Source organism: Ursus americanus, chromosome 23 (genome assembly GCF_024610735.1).
Source record: "Ursus americanus isolate L20-20 chromosome 23, mUrsAme1.1.p, whole genome shotgun sequence".
In the NCBI taxonomy this organism is placed as follows: domain Eukaryota; kingdom Metazoa; phylum Chordata; class Mammalia; order Carnivora; family Ursidae; genus Ursus; species Ursus americanus.
This window is the reverse complement of record NC_142149.1, coordinates 22,777,142-22,802,602: the sequence shown is the minus strand read 5'-3', so window position 1 is coordinate 22,802,602 and position 25,461 is coordinate 22,777,142. Positions and strand designations below refer to the sequence as shown.

Genomic DNA, 25,461 nt, shown 5'->3' with positions numbered 1-25,461 from the left:
TAGGGAACTGCCTTTTCTCCGGACTCTCTAGTCTCCGGGAAGTGACTACGCCAAGGTCCCTCTGGCTCTCTCTCTCCCCCACGGTTCTTGCTATCAGGTTCTGAGGCCGAAGCCTCCCTCCCGGGGCTGGGGAGTTGAGCAGAGGAACTCTCCCGCTCGTAAGGAAGGCATTGCCGTGGCTTGAGTCTGCGGGCAGAGCGTGCGGCAGCTTTGGTGCCCCAAACACTGGCTCACAGAAGCAGAACGCCTGCGCTAGGCCCTGCCCCGCGGTGCCAGGCAGGTGCTCTGGGGGCTCGTGCCAAGGCCAGGAGGTCCGTGTGGCCGCTGCCCTCTTTGGCCTGCATTTGCTGAGGTCAGGAGGGCCAGGTCCTGCCTTGGTCTCCCTGCGGATGGCTGGGAGAGGCCAGGGCTCCCTCTTCTGGAGTCCCCCCCTCCAAGCTCTCTGAAGGGAAAGATAAAAGAAGCTGCACTGCCCGGTTGCAGATTTTGCCTCAGGCAACTAAATTTATTAGCAAGAAAAAATTTTTGTCAGCCCAGTGCTGACCAACAAAGTACATCGTTAATAAAGGATAACAAATCTGTCACTTAATTCATAAAACATACCTCAAGCAGTTACAACTAAAAATAAAGTTGGATTTTTGTTTAATTTAAAAGCCTCAAAAATAACAAGCAATATGTTTTTAAACATGTAGTAGACACAACTGTCCATTATACAATATACACTGTACACGAGTAGGGCTGGGGCCGGCTGGGGCGGGATGGGGGGAGGGGGGAGAGGGCCAGGAGGTGAAGGTGTTTTTATCTGAATCCAGATCTGAGTTGAAATGCTGTGTCATTTAGAAAAGAGAATTGCTAGAGTGAGAAAAAAATCCATATGCTCTTCAATGCCCCCCAAACCCTAAACTGAAGCAGGCGTGGGGGAGGTGAGTAACGAGGACAGGAGGAAGGGAGCAATTAAATAAAACTTTAAAGCACACACAATACACAGTGTTCATCATCTGAAGTAGAGTATAAGGCAACGTTCTCCATAGAAAAAGGGCATCAGTGGGTAGCCTGACTTTTTAAATAGAAAGTTGGAATGTGCTGGAGGAGAGCTGTGGCAGGGCTGGGCATGTGGAGTGGAGGCAGCCCCGTGAGCCTCTCCGGGGGTGGGGGGGGGATGCCAGTGGTGCCCTGGGCGCGGGGTCCCGGGGTGTCCGAGGTGGCTGGCAGGGCGGGGGAGGGAGGGGGAGAGGGAGGGAGAGGGAGAGAGAGAGAGAGAGAGAGAGAGAGAGAGAGACATGGCACAATGCGACTCCGGCAGTGTTGGGGGGAGAGGACTGGGGGGGCTCACTTTGCTCCTCGACGGAGTGAAATTCATGTTTTTCCTTTGGAAATAAGGTTTCCCACTCGTCCTGGTTTAGAACGTCTCATTGGGCACGGCCAACGTCCACGGTCTGGGCAGGCCGGAGCTCGAGGTGAGAGGGGAGGGCCAGGGCGGAGCCAAGGGGCTTGAGAAGGAGGCGAGGACAGGGCAGCAGAGCCCCTTCCTGTGGGGACAGTCGCAGAACAGAAGGGAGGGGCCCAGGGCAGCCCAGGGACCTCCTTCCCACCAGGGGCCCAGGCAGGACACAGATGAGGGACTGTATCTTCGGGGCCTCTCGCCTCAGTTGGCCTTACAAGTTCTTCGTGACCAGGTGGGTCTTGTAATGCTTGGTGAGATGGTCACTCCTCATGAAGCGCTTCTGACACTGGGCACACTCGAAGCGTTTGTCCCCTGGGAAGACAAGATGCATGTCACTCGGAGCGGGGACAAGGGAGCGCGTGTGAGGTATGAGGGGCACCCTGTAAAGCTGGCACCGCCTTGTCATCCTGCTCTACCCAAATCCTGCTTCCACATCCGCTCCCTATGGTCTACTCACCTAAACCCTCTGGCAGTTCTCATTTCTTTCCTCCCCGTGTGAGGTCACTTCTGCCGGCTCCTTTGATCCCATCCCTCCTCCCTAACCTGAAGCGCCCATACCTGGGCCCCTGTACCTGCACCTAGGGCTCTTCCTGTGTAGGGCTGTCACCTGCTTCCTTCTGATCTCCATCCCTGTGACTAACCATGGCTCTGCATCTTCCCCCTCCTAGGAAAGGCCCCCTCCTCGCCAACCTGCCAGCTGCTGCTCTCAGTATTGACTCTGTAGCCCGTGAGATCTGTTCCCCCCTCCCCGCCCCCCAACGGCCAGGGGCTTCAGCTTCAGGTCCTGTGCCCCACTGGCAGTCCCAGGACGGCAGTCCCAGGACAGGGGTCAGCTCACGGAGGCCCTCGCTCTAGCAGCGGTTCTCAAAGTGTGTGCTGGGGGCCGCTGGAGATACCCGCAGCGGCATTTGGTAGTAGATGGACGGACGTTTTCATATTTTATATAGTTCTGTAACTATGATATAAAGCCTGAAGGGTCAAACAGATGGCACTGGACACAAATGAGTAAAAATAGTGAAACGATGTGAGGGAAATCATTTGGTAAATAGTAGGAAACGCAGTGTGGGAAAGTGATTAGGAGAATGGACCTGGGAACCAGAGGGCCTAGCTTGAACCCAGCTCCACCAGTCACTACCCGGGTGACCCGGCCACCTCTCCAGGCCTCAGTAAAATGGGCACAGTCAAAGAGCCCTCCCCACAGAGTCACTCCCAGGATTAAATCAGTTCCTGGGTAAAAAGCCCTGTAGGGTGCCTGGCCCTCTACGTCAGGACTTGTGAAATAAGTGACTACGGGCTCTGGCGGAAGTCGTGGCGGCTGGGTCAGGTAAATGACCTCCCTTTGGGAAACACTGCAATAAAGGTTAGGCTTGAAAGAACTTCCTGGGTCGTCCTGACCCCCCTGAGAACAGTCTGTAGCTCTCGCTCAGCGTGGCAGCTCCTCGGCAGGGCCAGGAGTCGGGACGCCGCTGACGGCAGCGGAGGGGGTGCGGGCTGGAGGGTGCCGCGGGGCGGCCGGCAGACCTGTGTGCGTGCGGGCGTGCCGCTGCAGCTCGTCGCTCCGCGTGAACCTCTTCCCACAGAAGAACCAGTTGCAGACAAAGGGCCGCTCGCCGGTGTGCAGGCGCACGTGGGCCCGCAGCAAGGACGTCTTCCGGAAAGTCTTGCCACAGTCGGGGATATGGCACACGTGCTTCTTCTTGCCCTGCTCTCCAGACCTGGGAATTGGGTGGAGAGGCAGGGACGGAGGGAACGGGAAGCCAAGAAAGGGAGGAGGTAGAAGATGGAGGCAGGACAGGATGGAGAGAGGATGCGAGGTCAGGTCCGAGGGCACGGGAAGGGTGAGGAGGACATCCCCTCTCCATCTGTGTCCCAGAGAAGGGCTGGGGGGCACAGGGCACGTGGCAGGCTGGTGGTCTGGCCCACCCCCACCCCTACATTACCTCTTGTCCCCATCCTTGCAGTTGGGACACGTGCAGGCCATGCGGCGCCGCTTCTCCCCAGGCTGGGCCTCCCCAGCCAGCGCCTGCTCCATCTGCAGCTGGATCTGCGTGGGGCTCAGCCCACTGATGGTCAGGTTGTTCCCGGAGACATTCTGCACCGTCAGCTGCTGCTGCCCTGTAGCGCACGGGGGGGCACCGTTGAGGGTGCGGAAGCCGGACGCCTTTCTGCCCTTCTGCTCACCATAGAGGTGGTCATGGCAGCAGCTATTTGTGTGACGCTTTTATGGGCCAGATACCGTTTTCGAGGCTTCAAATGTATTAACTTGCTTCACCTTCTTAACTCCATAAACCAGACACTATGATTCCTCTTTTATAGTGGAGGGGCCTGAAGCTCAATAACACGTCAAGGTCATAGCTTATCATTGGTAGGACGCGGATCTGAACCCAGGCAGTTGAGATCACAGTCGGCGTCCTGAGTCACTACACAGCCCACATGACTGCAGTGGGGAAGGCTCCTGTCTTGGCTTGTCTTGGAGTGTTTCTTTGGAAACTCCTCCAAGCTCAGGCCCTCGTGAGGTACCAACTCTGCTCTCAGGAAGGTCCCCAGCGATTTTTGGTACTAAGAGTGAGAAACCAGGACAAAATCAAGTCCTCTCTGACATGCATAAAACCATTTCAAAGCAGGGGGAGTGTCACTGACCTCACACTGGTGTTTCTCAGGGTGGAGGCATCCCGTGCCCTTAACCTAGATGCGCGATGCGTAAGTGCCCTAAGCTCATGCAAGGATGACGGGAGGAGATTTGGAGAGCTTGCACTACCTTGAAAAGTGCTCTTCACCCGGTTAAAGAACAGCCAGCTAAAGTGCAAGGAACCATTTTTGCTCCATAGCAACGATGTTCCTTTGATTATGTGTAAGGCACTTTCACACTGGAAATACTACCAAATTACTACCGAACCGAAGTGCACAAGCCATGCCCACTGCCAAAGGCTCCATCCTCTCCTTACCACCTTAACTCAAGGCTGTCTCCTTCTAGAAGCCTCCTCTCAAGTCCCTTTACCTGGGACCTCCCTTGAACACCTCTCGGGTCTGTACCAAACTAATTTGCATGTGTAGTTTAGTTGGAGGGTTTTCCTGAGTACATCTTACTTCTCCATCGTATTCAAGATCTTCAGCTGTCAGGTGGGGCCAACATGTGTCTTAAACTATCTCACTGGGTGACTTTAAGGACCAAGTGGACATACTCTTAAGCTGGAAGGGGCAGGCAAATGATGGGCAGTATCCTCGCTGTGGTGACTGGGAACCCCGGGCTGGCCCACAGTTCTCACGGGCGGCGCAAACAGGCCCACTGCCCACACCCTGGCTCAGGGGCCCTCCCTCACCGCCGGTGTTGGTGATGGTGACAGGCACGCCCTGGACCTGGACACCGTTGATGTTGATGGTCTGCATGGCCTGGGCCGCGGCTGCCAGCTGGGCTGCGTTCAGGCTGATGATGCTCCCGGCGGGGGCGATCTTTGGCAGGGGGCGCTCTTTCCGGAGAATTGCGGCCGAGTGCTTTTTGCTGGTCCCGCTCAGATGGGGAGCACGGGATGCAGGGCTGCTACAGGTGGTGGTGGAGGTGGCTGCAGCTGTTGTTGGGGGGCTGTCCTGGACAAGGACCGTCTGCACCTCACCGGAAGGCGTACGGATGTAGACCTGGAAGGGCCAGAGAAAAGGGTCAGTGCCCCAGGAGACACTGGGCCCCTGCCTTTGTCACCCCCCTGCCACCGCCCAAGTGAGAAGTGGGGGTATCTCTTGGTCCATCCAAGTCTTCTCCAACTGGCCCAGACCTACATTCACACATTGCCGAAGGCGTCCCCGTATTAAGGTAGCAAATGCTAATTGTTGAATGGAAACCAAACACTGAATTTCCTTAGCATGGAAAAATACAACGCCAGCCCTCAGAATTAGAGAATCAGAAGGCAGCTAAATGGTGACATCACCAAAGATGCACTGTGAATGGCCACCAAACAAAGGAAAATAGCTCTTAGGAGGCACGATCAATGAGAAACAGTTGTCCTCCATCTCAGATTGGCAAAGATGGAGAAATAAAATGTAATGCTCACTGTTGGTGAGACAGCAGGGAAACAGGCACTCCCTCTTACATCAGGAGTGGGAGTGTGAGGTGGTCTGGGCTCGCTGGAGGGAAATTTGGGAATGTGTCTCAAAAGTCATCAAGATATGCACATTAGAGCCTGAATGGGACGAGGAGGGCTTTTGTGGGGCAGTGATGACCGTGGCTGGGCACAGGTGTCGCTGCCCCAGCAGGCTGAGGAGTGTGTCCACGTGAGAGAGCTGAGATCCAGAAAGAAATATAATAAGGCTAAAGGAAACGAGGTTTCTCACTGTCAGAGAAGTTTACAAATATGGAAAGGGAGAAACTAGAGTGAAATGTGTGGCACTAGATATGAATCAGAGGAAACTCTTGGGTTTCGATATAGAGAGAGAAATACAGATATAAATGTGTGTATGTATGTAGGCGTACGTGTGTGTCTACACCTGTATCTATCTATCCAGGCATTACATGCGTGTACATATATACGTATGTGTATTTCTATATAGTTCTTGGCTGTGTCCACTGAGAAGGGCTGGGAGCAGCAACACTCCAGGGGCAATGAGCTCACCCAACACCCGGGTCTTAGCTTCTAAATATCATGCTCCAGTAAAAGGAACCAGGGCTCTTTGGAGAAAAGAGCTGATTCCAGGTTTGGGGGCAGGGACAGTACAAGAGCTTGGAACACCTGTGGTACCAGCAAGTAAGAAGGTCCTCAAGGAATGGGGGTAACATGGGGAAAGGACACAGGAGCCAACTCAAGTGGGCTCCCACTGGCCAAACGGGATAACCTGAACATCAAAATCGTAATACTAATGGATTACAACCCACTAAATAAAATGAGAACCTAATAGTCCCTATAGACATAAATAAACAAATGGAGAAGAGAATGACAGACTTAAACAACTGTTACCACACTGTCCAAGAAGAACGGTCAATCCCCGGCTGGGGCTAAGAAATACGAGGAACAAAGCCCTGACAACCTGCCACAACAGGGATGAAGCTTGAAAACATTATTACTAAGTGAAAGAAGTCAGCTGCAAAAGATCACCTACTGTCAGATTCCATTTAAACGAAATGTCCAGAATAGGCAAATGCGTAGAAACAGAAAATGGATTCGTGGTTGCCAGGGGGGTTGGAGGAAAGCGGAAATGAGGAGTGACTACTAAAGGTACAGGGTCTGTTTTGGGGATGATGAAAATATTCTCAAATTACAGCGGGGATGGGTGTACAACCCTGTGAATATACTAAAACCCACTGAGTTGTACACGTTAAAAGGGTAATTTCATGGTATGTGAGTATCTCAAAGCTGATTAAAAAAAGAAAGAAAGAAAAAAAAGGTGGGAGTATGCCAGGGGATGCAGGGGCCAACCTCAAGGCTCTCCAAATGGCCGAAGCTGGAACAATGTGAGCAACAAAATAAATAACATGGTCCTGGATTATACCCCAAAGTATAAAATAAATATACATGAGCCTCTACTGCTAGAAATGAACGATTAAAAAAGTAAATGCACAAAGAAGAAAAAACTCTTCCTTATAGAAGAATTCCAAATAATATTATGTAGATAATTTCTCTTCCAGGATGGAGAGCTTAATTCCCACCCCCGAAGATGGGAGATTTAGCAACTCCCTTCCAAAGAACAAAGAAAGGGAAAAGTAGCAACTTCCAATGAAGAGACCTGGCAAACACTGCATTAAGCAGCGATAAAGGTTAACATCAGGGACAGGGCACCACCAGGACATCATGCGGATATCACACGCTCCTCATATAATGTGACAGGGCCATTTCACCTCTGTAGCATTCTTTCTAAAAGTCCATAACCCCAGAGTGGGGGACATTCTGTAAGATACTTGACAATACACCTCACGACTTGTCAAGATCATGGAAAACAAGGACCAATAGCTATCACCTGAGGGGCCTGGGGAGACATGCCTACTAAGGGCAACGTGGTATGTGGACTGGGTCCTGGAACAGAAAGAGGACATAAATGGAAAAGCTGGTGACATCCAAATCAAGTGTGGAGTTAGCCAACAGTCATGTGCCAACGTTGGTGTCTTCGTTTTGACAAAGGTACCTGGTAACTTAATGATGTTTAACAATGGGGGAAACCAAGCGAGAGGGAAACAGACACTGTCTGTACCACCTTTGCAACCTTTCTGTAAATAGAAAGTTCTTCTAGAATGAAACCTTAATTTTAAGAAAATCTCTATCATAATAAAAGATACTAAAGTGGGAAAAAGTCTGATAAGGAATGGGATATTTACATAATCTCAAAGTATCTCCCTACAAAATACTAATTCATTACAAAGAAAAAAAAGGTGCAGAAATCTGGCAAGCATCTCTTTACCCGTCACGGGTACTGAGACAAAGTGAAAACACGCACTTTTAGGGTACAGTGAGAACACACCATCACGTCTGTGATAGTTCTAAAAACAAAAAAACAACAACCCCCCCCCCAAAAAAAACCACACAATCCACATGCCATGGGTAAACATCACACAAACCTAAATTGAGGAACATACTCCAAATAACTGGCCTATAGCCTTTGAAAGTGTCACAGTATGAACGTCAAGTAAAGACCGGGGAACAAAAGACATTAGCATGTTTCCTCACTAATTTCTTAGGTTTGATGGTTGTATTGTTGTCATGCAGAATGTCCTTGCATGTAATAATGGGACACTTTCCATAAAACATTTGGAAGTGACGGGGATTATGGTGGCAACTTACACTCAAATGATCCAGAAGCAAAAAGTTAATTGTTTTTTTTAAAAAAAAACCCGGCTGTGATTTTGATTAGGGTTATTTTAATTCCTGGGTTATTTGGGACTGTGTTTCTCAGTTAAAAGCAAAGAAACAAACCTCATGTCATCTCTTAACGAATACACAAATCTCATCGTGCCTTTTTACGTATCATTGCTATTTTCTGTGTATCTGAAGTTTCTGTTGCTAGAACATTTTTTGTTCGTTATATAGAGCAGGGGTCAGCGGACTTTTTCTGTAAAAGGCAGCGAGTGACTGTTTTAAACTCTGCAGGTCATGATGAGGTCTTTGCCTTGTAGTGCAAATGCCGCACACGGGCATTCCAATTCAACTTTATTTATAAAAACAGAAGGGCGGGCCAGATTTGACCTCAGGCTGTGGACTGCCCATTTTCTGATACAGAATATAATACCTCTTGAAAAAATGTGCATGTGCTTTGCCCTACCTTCAGGGATTTAGTTAGCTATAAGATTGTAAACTGCCTACACCTACAGTTAACAGAATATTAGTTGTATAATATACAGCACTCAGGATATTGGAAAACTACGTCATCTTTAAGAAATAATGTTGTGGGGCGCCTGGGTGGCACAGCGGTTAAGCGTCTGCCTTGGGCTCAGGGCGTGATCCCGGTGTTATGGGATCGAGCCTCACATTGGGCTCCTCTGCTATGAGCCTGCTTCTTCCTCTCCCACTCCCCCTGCTTGTGTTCCCTCTCTCGCAGGCTGTCTCTATCTCTGTCGAATAAATAAATAAAATCTTTAAGAAAAAAAAAAAAAGAAATAATGTTGTAGCTAAAACTTTCTCCATATGTATGATTATTTCCTTAGGAAGACCTGGGTTTAAGCCCTGCATCCATCAATCTCAAGATATGGGACCTCATGGACGGGAGGGGACGAACCGCCAAGGATGTGTGCCCCTGAGCGGCCATCATCTCAGTTCCTCATCTGTAAGGTAGGTCTAGTAATGGAACCTCATAGGAATTCTAGTAAGTAAATTAAACAATTTAAGGAAAATCACTTGGCGACACAGGATATGCCAGGAGTGCACAGGCATTCCAGGGCAGGCCTCAGATTTCCTCCTGTGTGACTTCCATGTCCATAGCTTGATCTTAGGGGCACTCCTTTTCCACCCAGGAGAGGACACAACTCACTACTGTCACTCGCTGTGATGCCTCAGTTCTCTCTCTCCAGACAACTGGATTATAAATTCCTCAATGGCAGGAGCTCTGTTCTTATATTTAAAAAGGTCCTTAAAACAACAACAACAGCAACAACTTTGTCCTCAATTTTAACTGTACCACCTGCCACACCGAGAAGCAGCAAGTCAAGGTGAAAAGCGGAAAAGAGTGTGGGGTTTAAAGTCAGAAATTTGAGTTGAATCCTGGCTCTTGTCATCTATGCCCTATGAGCTCCTGGATACTTCCTGAGTTCTAGGTTCTCCATCTGCACCATGGGCATAATCTCTGGCATTTACTAGACATGCACAGAGAGTAAAACCGCCTCACAGAGCCAAATAGATTCCACAGTAATACAGCACCTTCACAGAAGCCCCAATAAGAACATTCTTATTGAATTATTAACATCCCAGATGGATCTAGCCTAAGTGTCCCTGCCATCAAGCTTGGCTGTGTCTTCCAATTTTTTTTTCTTGCCATTAGCAATGACCAGAATTCTCGTTTTCTTGCTTTACATCAAATTCTATGGTTCTGACTGAAATTCGTTTCATTCTCGCTACCGTTCTGAGTATGTAGTTTTCTACATAAAAAAGCAAATTTTATTATTAAAAAGTATAGATCTGCCCCCCACCCACCCTCCAAAAAAGACTCCCAAAAAAGAAAAAGTGGACAATATAGGTGTATAGGGATGTCTCATCTGATTTCTAAGGATGAGCTGTACGTAACCCTCTGAACTGAAGAGACCCCACGTGTGGGCAGAAATGGCCACTCACTGCCTGCCCCAGACAACACGGACTCCTAGCACTCAGGTCAAGCTGGGAGATGCATCAGCGTCACCTTGCAAAGCAAGCCGAGGGGGAACGGAGCGCCAGCCCTTCAGTGCGAAGGAGAGGGAGGCGGGAGCAGAGGGTGCGTGTGGTACCTGAGTAGGCGTCGGCTCAGCCGCCTGGATCTGAAAGTTCTGGGAGGGCTTCTGGGGGACGGTGGGGAGGGTGGCAGATGCCGCCTGCACCACCCGCAGGGCCTGCTGAGGGATCTGCACCACCTGCTGCTGCTCGGCCTTGGGGGGCACCACCTGGACCTGCTGGACCACGGCGGGCTGGCCCCCACCGGGGCTCTGAACAATGAGCAGGTTGTTGCCCGCCTGGATGATGTTGTCTGCAGTGGTCTCGATCAGCACCGTCTCCACCTGCTCGGCCACGGCCACGGGGGGCTGGGAGGCAGGGAGACTCTTCTTCCTGGCTTTCTTGTTAGTCTTAGACAGTGGGGTGGGGGGGCTCTCCGTGAGGAGCTGAGTGGTGGCCCCGGAGTCGCTGGTGTTCACAAGGTTGTTGACGGGCAGAGTGAGCGTCACGTTGCCGCCCCCACCTGTCAGCTTCACCACATTGGCCCCGCTCTGCACAGGGGCGGTGGTCGTACTCGACTTCTGGACGGGGGCTGGCTTAATGGGGACAGGCTTGTGACTGGATGGTGATGGGGCGATGATGGCTTGGCTGGTGCCGGGGATGATCTGGATCTGGTTGGTGAGACTGGGCTGTACCTGGATGGTCTGCGAATTGCTCGCCTGTATCTGAGGGACCGCCTGGTACTGGATATTGGCATTTGATCGGGTCCCTTTGTTGATCACAGTGGGGTTCTGGATAGCAAACACCAGCTGCCCCCCAGGATAGGAGGCACTCAGCTGTGACCCCTGGATCTGAAGGATGTTTCCTTTGGAGGACAAGATTCCAAAGCTATTCTTGCCAGGACTGAGAGGGAGAGGGGCAGGCTTGATGGGGACAAGCTTCCGTGGTGTGGGCTGGGGGGGGGCCGGAGGTGTCACGGCAGCTTCCACAGCTGGAGGGCCAATTTTGCTACATGTTGCGGCAAGCAGGGCTAGAGGAGATGGCTGGGAATCCTGCGAGAGAACAAGCGGAGGAAAGGTGAGACGTGAACCTGCTGCCCGGCCACCCTCTGCCCTTCATGGTCCTCTCCTCTTGGCAGGCTCTTCGCCGCCTCTGTGGTCGGCACGGTGCCGACATCTTCCCCTTCCCTGCTGGCTCCTCCTCCTCTCAGGGAGAAAGAACAGGCAATATCTTTCTCAGGAAGGAACTCTCTAGAAGCCCCTATGACAGTGTGAATACCCTTACTTCCCACCAGCCTTGCTTCTCAGGGGGTCACGGAATCATCCTCAGCTCTCAGGCAGAAGTCCACTGGCCCATAGGGGTTAAGGGGCCACTGATTCCTCAGTTGAGGAAGGACTGAGGGAGGGAGGGAAAGAGGAAGGGCTGGGTCACAGGAAGGATAAACACTTTGGTAAAGCGGAGAGGGCTGCTCTTTCGAGGCAACAAGGACAGAGCCTCTGGAGTGTATGGTCAGTGGGTCCGGTGGAAGGGGCACTGAGTTTAATCCTGCTTTTCCCCGACTCAACGATGCCACCTCAGGTAAGTGGCCCTGGCTTCTCCGTTCAGAAAAAACAGACAACCGAACCTTCCCGGGGCTCATATCCCAGGGTGTTTATAGCAAGCCAGTACAGAGTTTTCTGTGGTGGTTTGATGTCAGCTTCTGAGCGTGCTTCCAGGCTGATGCAGCCCCCAGCCCTCAGAACCCGCTGCCCGCTCACCTGGGTGGTGGAGGCGGCGGGCTGCAGGTAGTCACTGGGACTGACAGCGGCAGTGGCAGCCATGCTGGTCTGTGGATCTGTTGGGGGAAAGAGATGGAATAATGCACAAGATGGTTCCAAACGGAACCCAGGCCCACCGGCCTCAGATACTCTTCTTGCCTCTCTTTGCTGCTGTTTCTGAGAGGTTAACCTTTCCTCACACCTCCCCACTCAAGGTTAGCCACCCCGTATCTCCTCTGCCTTCTCCATCCGGGGCTGTGAGGGCAGCTGGTCCTGTCTCCGGGCATCATAAAGCCTGGGACAACACCAAGATACGAGCCTTTGCCAAGACCAGCTTCAGTGACCTAATGGAGCTGTCTCCACAGGGCACGGCCGACTCCCTCTAGCTAGGTCGGAATCCCCATCTGGTGAGCAGGGGGGTCCTCCGCACCCCCGCAACTCCGGTTAATCCTCTAGTGCTAACCCAAGCTTCTCGCTCACTCCTGCTATAGCCAGATGCCAAGCCAGCCTGGGAGAGAAGCGTCTCTCAGCCGGGATCCCTGACAAAGACACACCTGCCCCATGAGGAAGTCTGAGGTGCTTTACGCTCAGCCCTCACTGCAAAAGCGCCACGGCCCAGGTAACGATCTGCAGCATATGGGTCACCGCTTTAAGTGAATTTACGTAGGATAACAGGTATGGCCCCAAAGGCTTCAAGACTAGAACTAATGACTGAATATAATGAGAAGAATGAAAATAGAGTAAATTCTGTTTTTGTTGAACGTGTACGTATTTCTGTATGTGAATACAGCAGGAAAAGTCTTTGAAAATGCTGAAATGTTAAAACTCATGATCTCTTGGTGGTAGAATTTTGCTTGACTTAAAGAATTTTTCTCCTGGTTTTTCTGGATTTTTTCATTTTCCCTCAGTCAATATACTCTATTCTGCTTTTTTTTTTAATAAAGAAAAATAATGTTGAGGAAGTAATGAAGGGAATCTCTACTCTGAACTTAAATCTGATATAAGAGAAATAAAAGTAAAGTGGAAATCATAAGAATTGGGGGGGGGGGAGAGAATCTATGCCATCTTGTAGTTCAGAAATCACTAAGGAAAAGGGCCCCAGGCAGTGAGACTTGCATCCTGAGCTTTTGGAAAGTGACTTTCAGGAAATACAGAAACAAGGTTATTATTTCCGAGAAATAAACCGTGTGAGAAGTCAAAGGGCAGCTCTGGACAAAATCATATAGGGAGATCCTGAAATACCGCAGTCACTGATCCTTGGCAAAATCCGAGAACACATGACCAAACAGCACAGTACAATTACTGAAGGAAACAATGATCGTAAGGAGTAAGCACAGGATTGCAAAAGCAGAGCCATGCTGTCTCATGGGGTTTTGCATGGATACATCAAGAGAAGGGTATACACTGTGCTTTTTATTTCAACAAGGTATCTGACATCTTCTTATGAACAAGAAGGGAAGAAACTACAGGCAGGACAGCCTAGTTTGGGGGCAAAGCCGGATGTGCCTCCCCCTTAAGTGCTGAGATCCTCCCATCCTGAGGGGTTTGCTGCTGCAAGGGCAACCAGGGTGTCTCAAACTATGGGTGGGTCCCAGGACGAGGGTCTGCAGCGTCCCCTTGGAGGCACATGCTTTTTCTGCCAGAATGTTTTCTTCTTGTGTTATCACTGTGATGGTCATCTTTTAAAAATGAGCGTCCACTGGGTGACTGCTGCTTTACCAGGCTGCCTGCTTCAGGGCTGGTGTGTGTGTGTGTGTGTGTGTGTGTTTCCAACTGTACTGGTGCCAGGTGGCACCACTCTGACTGCGTGGGCTAATTAAGACAACTTAATTCTGCACATTTAATTCGTGCTACATTTCTGCAAAGTGAGGGATGACGGCTCCTCAGAAGCGTGGGAGGAGTGTGTTGCTTGGCACGAGACACTGCAGGGTAGGCGTGCGAAACTCAAGGAGCCCAAAGTGTCAAGTCGGCCGTGCTTACGCTGACAGCAGTGATCTGGGTTCAATCAAATGTCATCTTCCCAGAATGAGACTCTTGATGTGACTTTTACTGGCTTTTTGGTAATTATTTAATTAATTTTATAGGAGCTAGATCAATGAGCTGATAAACAGATTTCTGTGCCTAATTAAGTAAAGTTGCAGCATTATAATGAAAACAATCTAAGTTGACTCAAAAACATTTTTCCTTTAGAGCAGTGGTGTTCAAACTATTTAGACCATGAACCACAGTTAAAAACAGTTTACGTCAAGACCCAGTATGTGTGTACCCACACGCTTCCCTGTCCTGTGCTCATGCAGTGCATTTCCTGAAATAGAGTCTGCCCTTCCTATGTGTGATGGACTTCGGTATTCTTCTACTCTATTTCATCTTTTTACATGCTGGCTGTGACTCAGTAAATTGGTTCTGTGCCCCAGAGGCTGGAAAAGGCGGCGTTAGAGTGGTCGATCCACCACTCAAGTTTGGAAAACCAAGCGAAGGCCAAGCAGACAAGTTCAACTTGCAGATGTCCAAAACCGAGGATTATAAATACACTGGGTGTTGGTATTAGGGTTCAAAGAGATCTCTAAAAACTAGTATATGCAGTGCTTTAGAGCACGAGGCTCCAGACCTAAATGAGAGTTGGGGTTACGCCATCATCAGTAGGGTGGCTGGGGCATCCCTCGCAGGCTCACTGTGCCGCCTACAGGACGGAGAACAGCACCCTCCTGGGATCCTGGGAGGCGTCAGTAATTACTGTGGAGAGCAGCAAGCACACAGTGGGTAATCAATGAACAGTGGTTTAAACTTTGACGTTGAGTACACCCTGCACTTGGGTTAAAAAAAAAATGCACATGCATATAGAATGGAACAGAGCTTAATAGTGGTTCTCCTGTGAAAAAGCCCCAGTGGGTTTGACTCAAAGCTAAATAGGAGGCAACAGAATCTGGATACGGTGGCCAAAACTCTATTGCAATCTTGGCTGCATTTCCAGAAGTTCAATCATAAAGGAATAAAAATAATCATCCTGGTGTGTTCGGCACATTTGGGCCACATCTGGAGTGTCAGGTTTCGTTCTGAGGGATATTTTGAAAGGGGCATTTTCCATTGGAGCTTGCTCAGAGCACAGCAGCAATGGTGTGGCCAGTGATATCCACCAGTGCTTTTATCCCATACGTGGTTCAAAGACTTCAGGCTGGAAACATCAAGAAGGCAGATTTTAAGGTGCCTGGCTGGCTTGGTAGCTAGAGAGTGTGACTTCTGATCTAGGGGCTGTGAGTTTGAGCCCCATGTTGGATGTAGAGTTTACTTTAAAAGGGCAGGTTTCAGCTTAATAGAAGTGAGAACTTTTCAAAAACTGGAATTAGCTGCCTTTTGAGGTGATGTTCTCCCTTTCCTGGAATCGTTTAGAGGCAGGATATGTGTCTCTGTTGGAGATGGGATGTCTAGATGGGGTGGAAAGCTGGACTAAATGATCTTGAAGATTTTCTAAATTCTCAGACCATGTTGCTGTTAAAAACACAAGCTGAGTTACTGGCGGCCAAGGCTGGGAAGGGAAGGCAGGGGCCCTCCCAGGAGGCTCCCCTGGACTCTGTTCCCTTAACTAAAATTGGTGAATGACTCTCCTGCAGACATCTTCTGCTAAGGAAACGGAACTAGGATAGGACAGGGTGCAAATGAAATGAAAACAGGCCTCGTGCTTCTTACTCCTCTCCCTTTCCTGTCTTCTCTCTCCCTCTGCGGTCGTCGTTACCGTGGACTAGAACGGTTTGGAGCTTGGGCTGGGCTCAGAGCGATTCCTCAGTTGGGAAGTTATAGCAGCAGCATTTACTGAAGCAAGCTGCAGAACTGCTGGGCTCGATGTACCATTTCAGTTTGGTTTCATTTTCCTCCCCAGCTGGCTCCTGAAATAATCCTCTAGGTTTCAAACCAATGTTTGTAAGTATCTCTCCTAGAGTCGCTCTGAGCTTTGCGGCCCCTGGGCTGCAGGCTTGGGCAACCAAAACAGAGACTGATTTCCCTGCCATTGCAGAATGATATCCTGGGATTAACCATGAAAGGGAAAAGAGAAGTATTTCCAGTTGGGTGTTTGAAAATGAAAAGTGGTTCAGAAGTAGCGTAGATACGTAACTGCAGGACTATGATCAAAGGTACTCTGAACCTCATTAATTTGGAACCTTCTATTTAAACGTGTAATTCGGACATAAATTGTGTCTAAAATTTGTCTTCATACTACTCAGAGTGAGGCTGGCTAGTGTATGAAAACTGCAAAGGGGCTCTTGGGCATAATCTCACTTCAACCATTTTAATCGTACCATTTGCTTTTAACAGTTTACATCCGGTCACTGAAACCTACATTTAGCAGCCCGGTAAGTGGGATTTACTGAGTATTCTTCAAAGAAAAGCAGCATTCCTTTAGGAGTTCAGTCAGTCAGACTTTTCATTAATTCAGGTTGGCTAAAACTTTCCCAACAGTCCCTTGGCTGGTGAAGATTTACCGTGATTTATTACACAAGCAACAGTAGCTCTCTTAGGCTCCAAGGAGAACTTCGATGGCATCGAGCAAGGCTTCCAGACTGGGGGGTTGGGGGGTGGGGTCTAGGGCCTGACGGCACCACCTCTGACTTTCCCTTCCTCATACTGGAAGCCAGTTTAGTTCCAACACCTGCAGAAAAGGCATCCCGAGCCTCCGGCTTTTTACGGACAGATCGTCCGTCTCTACCACTATCCCCTCCACCTACAGCCTTTTCCTCCTCCCTCCCTGGCCAAACTTGGTGGAAAAACCGCCAGCACTTTACTGTTTCCCTCCTTTCTCACTTTCCTTGAGCCGCAGCTCTCTGCTGACACTGCTCCTGCCCAGGTCACCGAGGACCTCCTCATCACTGGATCCAACAGACCGTCTTTAGCAGTTCTTGACTCTTTGCCTATCTCCTCCTCCTCGAAATTCCCACGGATCTTCTCCTACCTCTCTGGCCTCCTCTTCCCCTTGTGGGCTCCTCTTCCTTTTGCCACCCTTCAGTACTACTGCTCCTCAGCACCCCTCCTTCTCACCCAATACCCGGTCCACAAGTGACCATGCCCACAGACAAGGCTGCAGGTAATGTCCACAGACTGACGACTCCCGGGTCTGCGTGTGGCCCCGGTCTCCTGAGTGGCAGACAGGTACACCTACCAGCCCTTTGTGGGCCTTCCGCTTGGACGGGCCACAGGACTGGCCACACTGAGCTGCCACCTTTGGCCATTCTCTCCCCAGCTTTCTCATCCCCAGCCTCCACAAGCCCCCTTGCAGTCTTGGTTTCTGCTGCTGCCCTTTCCTTGCTCAGAGCTCTTTCTTCTCACTTCACTAGCTAATTCCTACTCACCCTTCAGGTCTCAGCCTGGTTTTTTCCAGCAAAATGTACTGAGAGCCCACTCCGGATCCAGCATGTCATTTACTTAGACCCCTGAGAGGAAGTGAACCCCTCTGGTAACCCTCGCCACCCTTCAAATAATCATGGGCTTAATGCCTCTGTCGATCTTCACAGGAGGGTTCCAGGGTGGGCCAGGCCAGCTCTCACCGCACTGCCACACCACGCCCAGCACACGACCCAGAGGCCCTTCGGCGCCTGCAGATTGGATGAGGCTTTGGTTCAACCAGCCTCTCTCTGGTGTTTCTAATCACAAGGAAACCTGAACGTCATCCTCATCGCCAGTGACTCATTAAGTCCTCATGATTCTACCTCCTAAATATAAACCTCTTTCCAATCCACTCACTGCTCTCCATCCCCTTCGCCATGACCCTGTAACTAAGCACCTTCTGCTCAGCCTGGACTACCGCCCAAGGTCTTCAAAATGGCTCCCCAGCCTCTGGCCTTGCCCGCTCTAATCCAGCCTCCAACAGTGAGAGAAGAATCTTTAAAATGCAAATCCCATCCAGCCACTCCCCTGATTATACCCTTCAATACCTTCCAGATGATCTTATGATAAGCTTGTAAAAGCCAAAACCATCTGCCCTACCCCCCTCTACCGCTCCTTTATCTTCCTCTCTTGCTCTTCCATCTCTCCCTACAGGCACGTCAGTGTCTTCCATTTCTGGAACTACTCTCTCACTTGGAGCCAAAGTTTGCACACACGAGCGTGCTCTCTTTTATCTGGCCAACTGCGGTCCTCAGAGCTTGGTTTATAACTCAGTCAGGTAAAAACCTTTCCTGACCTCTTCTCTCCCATGGATCAAGTGCCCCTGCTATACGCCAGTGTATAAAGCCCCACCGCCCCCTTCGTAGCACTCACACCCATCACAGAGCAGGGAGTGGTATCTGTCCTAGAAGTCCTTCCACGGGCTGGCTCCGGGAGCACCAAGAAGAGGCCTCAGACAGGACCCTGCAGCCCTGGCCATCAGACTGGGAGCCATTCCACTGGTCTTTCACTTGAGAACACGACTCCTGAGACACAAGGACTCAGAGAAGGGGTCCTAAGAAATAACACAATAGGCTTTAGGAAGCTCTTTTCCCTCTGGAGAAAACTTGGGTCAAACTCCATAGCCAGACCTTGGGGGTACTTGGCTTTTTTTTCTTTGCCTCATGGGTTCCTACCATGGCTTTCTTGGCCAGGCGCTACGGTATTTCCCCTGGAGGAATTTCACTCTGCACAAACAGTCCTTCTGCGGGCTATTTTGGTCAGCTCGGCTGGGCCGGAAGCCAACAAAACAGTTTCTAAGCCCAGTCTCTCCCAGTTGCTTGGCCTGGAAGAATTCAGTGCTGGTAAGGGAAAAGCAAGCCATGGCTAGTTTAAGAGAACAAAGTTGGACCTCAAAGGGCGTTCATAAATGAGCTAAGAGAACTGGCCTGCACAGAGGAAGCAGCAATACTGGTAGTTAAAGACTCCAAACCGCTGAGAAGCAAGTCTCCAGCACCATAATAACCATACAGAAGAGCTCAATAAGGGTAAAAGGAACTTCATGACTTCCAATTCAGGAGGACAGCTGTGGGTGGTGGCTTGCTCATGCCTCAGACCAGAGGAGGAGGGTGGAAATGAAGACCTTGTCTCTACCCAGACACCTAAGGAGCCATCCTGTCTTCCCTGCGCCCAACTTTGACCCCAGCTTCAGCTAAGGACCCTTATGTGGGCCCACTATTTCATTTTAAGAAGTTAAAATTCCCTACAACAGCTAAGTTCCATTATTTCTCTTTCAAGCAAAACCCCTTGCAAGTTACCCATAATTGCTGCCCCTAATTCCTCTCCTGCCACTCCTGGAGCTGCTCCAGGTTTTGCCCATGCCACAGAAACTGCTCGTGCCACCAGTGACCTCGTGTTGCTAAGTCTAACAGTTAATTAATTCTTAGGCTTCATTCTATGTGTTGATCTGACAGCAGACCCCTTTCTTCTTGAAACTTTCTTCACTTGGCTTCTAGGACACACTTGCCAGGCTGACCCACCTCTCTAGCTACTTCCTCAAAGATTCCTTTGCTGGGTCCTCCTCTCCTCAAATCCTGATTGGTTGGGCGGCCCCAGGGTGCTGTCTCAGCATTTACCTTTCTTCTGTCTACACCTGCTTCCTGAGTGCTTTCATCCAGCCTCACGGCTTTAAAAAGCAACAATACACAGGTTCTATGTAATGATGACTTCCAAATTGGTATCTGCAGACTTGTATATCCAACTGCCTACCGACGTCTCCACGTGGGTATGTTAACAAGCATCTCAAATCTAACTAGCCCCTGATATCGTTCTCATTCTGTGTCTCCTTCAAATTTCCCCACGCAGTGGCTGGAATTCCGTCCTTCCAGCGGCTTGTTGCTAAAAACCCTGCGAGTCATCCTTGCCCCTTCTTTTTCCCCACACTCTCCGTCTGACAGTCAGCAGACACTTGTGGCTCTACCGTCAGAATACATTCGGAATCTGACTGCTTTCACCGGCACCCCTCGTTATCACCCACATTGTTCTGCATCATCTCTCCCCTGGTTAAGTACAAAAACCTCCTGGCTGGGCTTCTGACCTTGCTCCCATCAGCCTATTCCTCACATGCATCCAGAATGAGCCCCATCACACTTCAGGGTACTCCTCTGCTCCGAGCGCCCCCACCTGCATCCCCTCTCGCATTTAAAGTAAGAACCAAAGTCACCACCACAACGCATAAGGACCCTATGTGACCTGTCTCTTGTGACCCCTCTGACCTATCCCATCACTCCCCTTTATGCTTCAGCCACACTGGCCTCCCTGCGGTTTCCCGACATGCCGGGGTTGGCTCCTTCTCAGGGCCTTTGCACTTGCTGTTCTCCTTCACCCTCCACCCCTGACCCCAGACTGAGCCTGGCTAACTCTCTCCCTTCTGTCTGGTTTCACGCACACGTCACCTTCTCACTGAAACTTTCCTAACCATCCTATACAAACTGCACCCTTGCACATTCTTCTGTCCTCTGTTCTGTTTTTCTCCTTAGCACTTCTCATCCATCATCTCATACCGAGGAGTTACTTATTTACCGTCGCCCACTAAGATGTAGCTTGCTAAAGCCAGGGATATCCCCTTGCTTTACCCACTGACGTAGCCCTCCTATCTGGCACACAGTAGGTGCTTAGTATATTCTCTCTGAATGGACGAATGAATGAATCATGGAGGCTGCAGAGCGGGAGAGCCTAAATGGGAGTTTTAAGAACCACAGGAGAAAACCCGCAGATGTGCGTGTCCTGGCACGAGGCTGGGATCCACTTGCCAGGTCCCTCAGCTGATGAAGGCCCAGATGGAGCTCTCAAGCCTGCCAGTCACCTCACGAGAGCACAAGTGCCTGTGTGCACACCAGCACGGTCCAATCCCGCTCCTGGACAAACAGCTCCAAGCCCACACCTCATCACCACACAGCAGGCACCCCATTTCAATGCTTCTTTTGATTAACATACATTGGGTGGGGGGAGTTCTTTTCTGACTGGGTTCAGATAATGAGAGCACCTGGAGGGTATATGGATACCCTCCTCAAAATGCGACTGTCACTTGCTAGATTGTATCCTCCTGGGTCACACCCAGTGGTCCTAGAAGGGACTCTGGAGAAGTGAGTGGGGACCCAGGGCAGCGGGGGGCGGTGGAAACTCGGCACTCTGACAGAGCAGCCCCAGGAAATGGTACAAAGAATACTGACCTCAGAACTGTCTTGGAGATCGGGAGAAAAAAAGAAAGCAAGACACACATTTCCCCCCGGAAGAGCATTCTGTACAAACACGTTTTCTCTGCTTTGGCACATTTATTTGAGTCACTCCCGCATTCATCGCATTCATCCTGGGTGCGGACAGGTTCGGAGATGACTGCTGACTTCATTTCCCCCGGGGAAGAGAGGCCTGCCTTACCATTTAGTGTTCTGAGGGCTGGGAAATGTTTCCGTCTGTGTTGAGGCCAATCTGAGAAGACTTTGTTAGACACTGACCAGGGGCAGAAATAGTCCACTTCCAATCACACGACCCTGCTGTCTCTTATTCCCTAGCCACACTCTCTGAGAAACCGCTTTGTGATTCCACTGAGCCCCAGAGGAGATGTGACAAATACCCCAAAGAGGAAGCTCTAGAGAGGGGACATGTGGCAGGGTGCAGGCCAGTGCCTGCTGCTGGCTCCTGGGCCGCTTCAACCCCACGGCTGAAATCAAAGAGGCCACCTAACGGCCTAAATCATGGCCTAAGGACAAACGGGCATCTCAGAGCCCTTAGAACCAACACAACAGTCACCCAAGCCAACCTCGGCACTGCGACGTGGTGAGGCTTCTGGCCAGGTACAGCACGCGATTCTGACGCTGAAACTGCAGCTAAGGGAATGAGGTGTCCAGAGGAAGCATTCAAACAGCTGGGCCTACACACATGCTCTGCCGGTGACACAAACAGCCCTGACAGCTCCATGCTGCTCGGAGCCGCTCACGGGGACAGACTGAGCAGCATCTAAACTGGGCACTCAGCCCTTTCACTCTCCATGGCCCCTGAGCAGAGCTCGTCTCCCAAGAGCCCGCCAGCCGGGAGCCCGCCCCGATGAGAAGCGCGGTAATCCCCCGTGTCAGGGGCGGCCGTGGAGCACTGAGAAAGAGCACTTCCTAGACATGTGGTAGAGGCCGTGGCTTCCCCCAAGCAGCGAGTGCTGACCGAGCTTGCTCCTGGGTTATCTTCCCAGCATCCCGTGAGGCAGCAGAGACATTAGTTTTCCATTCTGGAATCCTGTCAACTAGAACAAATCTACCAGTACCACCTAGGAGCATCTCTTCTAGGGCGATCTTTAATCCCTTCCCTACTTAGGCTGACAATGCCCTTGAGTTGGTAGTGTCCCATGCTTTTACCCTCTCAATTCATAGCAAAAAAACAAATAAGCAAAAACATCAACAAATGCATTCCATCCTGATGTCCATTTCTCAGTCCAGCTTGTACTGATTTGGTCCAGCAGGTAGGCCAAGTTTTCTCAGTTTAGAACTTACTAGGAGAAGTTCCCTAATCCAGTTAAGCTACCCAAAGGAACCAGATGTATCACCCAGTAAACTCATAAGAAAGTATTGGAGTTTCTCCAAATAGATTTTACTTCAAGTCTTCAGCCCACAAGGTTTCAACTGCGGCACATAATCATTGAAACTCAGAAGTGTTCACATCTCTACACTTTCTCATACTCTATACATACTTTAAAGCAGTGTCTCTCTGCATCTTTCACTCTGTGGCCATTGCCCACCCCCTCCAAAATAATTACATTTTTCAATCTTTGGAAGCAAGGCTTCCAATTTGTGTGTAAACAGAGAACGGAGGGGGCAAAGAGAAGTCATAAAAGAACATGCTACATTTCCATCATAGAAATGGGGTGACAAAGGTCTAGAAGACTGCTGAACTCAAGCCAATAGCAGGGGTCTACTGGTTGGCAACAAGTTTAGAATGTCTTCATAAGGGTGGGCAAGACTTGCTTAAAGCAGACTCAAATTATCACATGCCTATGGCAAAGGACAGTTCAGGCTGCACGGATCTTGCAGCTTCTCCAAGGGCTACTACTAATCAACAGAAGAAGGAGGAAGTTCGAGGCCAAGATATCCAAATGAACTACCCTATCTGCTGTTATGCCCTGCAGCTCCTTTACCCAGATAATTCGCTAAAATCTTCTTACAGCTTCTTCTCTCCTCTGACAGGGCTCCAGGGGCCCAAACTAATAGGATCTGAGGGAAAACAAAACAAAAAACAAAAACAAAACTGGCCAGTCTATGTGCTGTCAACACTGATGCCAAACTCTTCTTCCTGGAGCCAGTTCTCCCTACAGGGCAGTCAGGTGACGATCTGATTATAAGCTAACTCCACTTGGGTCTCCTTGGCAAAGACACTGTGTCTTTAGCTCAGGGGGTTCATAATTATGTCAGACCAGCTTTTTTTTTTCTTCTTGTTGCTGCTGCTTTCAAATGAAGAGGTTAAACCTCTCTACAACCAAGTGGAAGAACCAGAATTTGAAAACTTACCAATCACCTTAGCCAATGAGAATCCATTTCCAACAGGTATTAATGCCTGTTAGAAGCCACTGGAACATTGACATCATCAGCCCAACCGCTAGGTTGTCTGACAGATTTGCCCCCTTCATCGCACACAGAATTTAAAACAAGACACTGCAGTTACATTCCTTATTGCAGACAACATGTTTCTCTGTGTTATTAATCAAAATGGCTTCTATGGTATGGATTCCACCACTGTTCCTTTAACAGCCTCCCTGTGAACTGGCTAACACCCCAAACTTTCTAGCTCTAAAAGTCTTACCCCAAACACCAACTCAACACCTAGCCCTCCATTATGATACTTAATGCCTTCTGGGTTAGAACATGCAAGTTTTAGACAGTGCATGCTAGTGTTCCTTGAAACAGTCATCACCCGTAAATCATCCCTTAAAAACAGGGTAATGGGGGACCATGAGCCAATTCATTGCTTAAAGCAGATCCCTAGCTCCTCCCTCCCTTTCTCTAGGAATCAACTAGTAAGTGAGCAAGAAGTAACCTCAAGAAAAACAAACTTTGGGAGAATGTGCACCGAGAAAAGCCAGAGGGAGTCCCTCTGGATCAAGTTAATTAAGAAACAAACATGAGGGTATATTGGAATAGAAACCAAGGAACGCAGTGAAGACAGGTTTCTCGATTGCCCAGAGGAGAAGACACAGTTTCTTTTCAACTAAAATGAGAAAGCCACTGGGAACATAAGCCAAGAAGCACAGGTAGGAGGCTAAAAACCTCAAGTCAGCAATGGGGTTGGAGGTGGGGTGGAGGAAGAAAGTAAGTATCCATTTTGTTTTATTTCTCCTGTCATTCCTTAGGTTTGCACCTGGTTTTTGGGAATCAACAGTCCCCCCGACGGAGCATCAGCCAACAGGCTGGGAACTCTTGTCAACAAGCTCTTAAACGGCTCACAATTCTGCTAAGAGCTTGCATGTATCTAGCTGGTGCTCAAAGACCCAAGTAAAAACATTAAACGGAGGGTTTCTGCCCATTCCGCAGTCTAAAGCGAGAAGTCATCTGTCCTAGGGGGTGCCCTAGTGTCCTGACACCATCTCTCCACTGGGATATATCGGGAACCAGGTCGGGTTCTATGCCCAGCAGTGCCCATGTGGTTCGCGCGGTCTGCATTTCAAGCATTCCCTTGCCCCTCTCTGCACTCGGGAGGTCCCTGAATCGCTGGCGCGCACCTAGAGTCAGAGTGCAGAGGGTCCCCTGAACACAGGGCAAGCGCGAGGAGCGTCGGCCGCCTCCTCGGAGCGGACCCAGGGTATGGCCACGGGCCGGGCAGCACTGAGGCGGGTCGGCAACCCGGCGGAGGGGGTGCCAGGCCCGCCCGGGTGCCCGCACCTCTCGCCAGCCCCCGGAAGCGCCACCCTCCCGCCCAGCGGGCTCCGAGGGGGCGGGGAGTCGAACGCCCCCTTCCGGGTGCCTCCGCCCGGCTGGCCAGCCCCGCTCCTCCTTCGGGCGGGAATCCTCCCTCCCCCGCCCCTCCCGAAGCCGGGCCCCGGCGCCAGGCCCGGCCCCAGGGGGGAACCCCCAACCCCGGCTCCCCGTCCCTGCGGCCTCTGCCCGTCTTCCCGGCCCTTGGGGGCCGGGAAGACCCCGCCGGCAGCGGCCAGGACCCACCGCTCATTACGACATCTTCCTCCCTGGCCTCCGCCGCCTCCGCCGCCACCGAGAGCCTGACACCGCCCGCCCAGCACCCGCCAATCCCGGAGCCCGCCACCGCCCGAGCGACGGCAGCTTTCACCAATAAGAGTTCAGTACATTGGGGACCGACAGCACTAATAACCAATCAAAGAGAGGCGTCTAGAGCGACGTTGGTTTAGCCAATAGACCTGTGAAATGTCACTGATGGACGGTAGAGGGCACCAACCGGAAAACTACTGAAGAGTGAACGACATGTTCGCCAGCCAATTGGCGGGAGGCAAAGTCCCGCCCACGAGGTGGTTGATGGACAGCAACAGGAAGCTAGATGAGGAGGGGCTTAGCCGAGGAGTGGTTTTGTATTGGTCGTAGTTGACCTT

General features: G+C 50.5%; 1 protein-coding gene and 1 long non-coding RNA gene across 8 annotated transcripts in view; one reads left to right on the top strand and one right to left on the bottom strand.

Moving 5' to 3' along the window:
• Positions 1 to 24,538, top strand: part of LOC123802830 (uncharacterized) — a 30,799-nt gene extending 6,261 nt beyond the window's left edge. Inside the window, exons 2-6 of one of the 6 annotated variants that reach the window (XR_015721298.1) lie at positions 9,063 to 9,186; positions 12,503 to 12,630; positions 16,320 to 16,357; positions 23,910 to 24,153; positions 24,253 to 24,535. This is a non-coding gene — a long non-coding RNA (uncharacterized LOC123802830). Of the gene's footprint in view, positions 1 to 9,062; positions 9,187 to 12,502; positions 12,631 to 16,319; positions 16,358 to 18,038; positions 18,262 to 23,909 lie in introns of those variants that run through there. The other 5 variants (XR_015721297.1, XR_006782673.2, XR_006782671.2 and 2 more) reach the window with 5 other exon arrangements.
• Positions 478 to 25,144, bottom strand: SP2 (Sp2 transcription factor). 2 transcript variants are annotated; one of them, XM_045813725.2, is made up of 7 exons: positions 25,061 to 25,144; positions 12,012 to 12,088; positions 10,332 to 11,306; positions 4,765 to 5,077; positions 3,385 to 3,559; positions 2,966 to 3,159; positions 478 to 1,756 (listed from the first exon to the last, which is right to left on the bottom strand). In XM_045813725.2, exons 1-7 carry the CDS (start codon positions 25,065 to 25,067, stop codon positions 1,656 to 1,658), a joined length of 1,842 nt encoding a protein of 613 aa, XP_045669681.1. In that variant the 5' UTR covers positions 25,068 to 25,144; the 3' UTR covers positions 478 to 1,655. The 2 variants fall into 2 exon arrangements, with proteins under 2 accessions (XP_045669681.1, XP_087710588.1); XM_087854462.1 differs by lacking the exon at positions 25,061 to 25,144 and adding an exon at positions 18,260 to 18,399.
• Between the last annotated feature and the right edge of the window lie 317 nt (positions 25,145 to 25,461).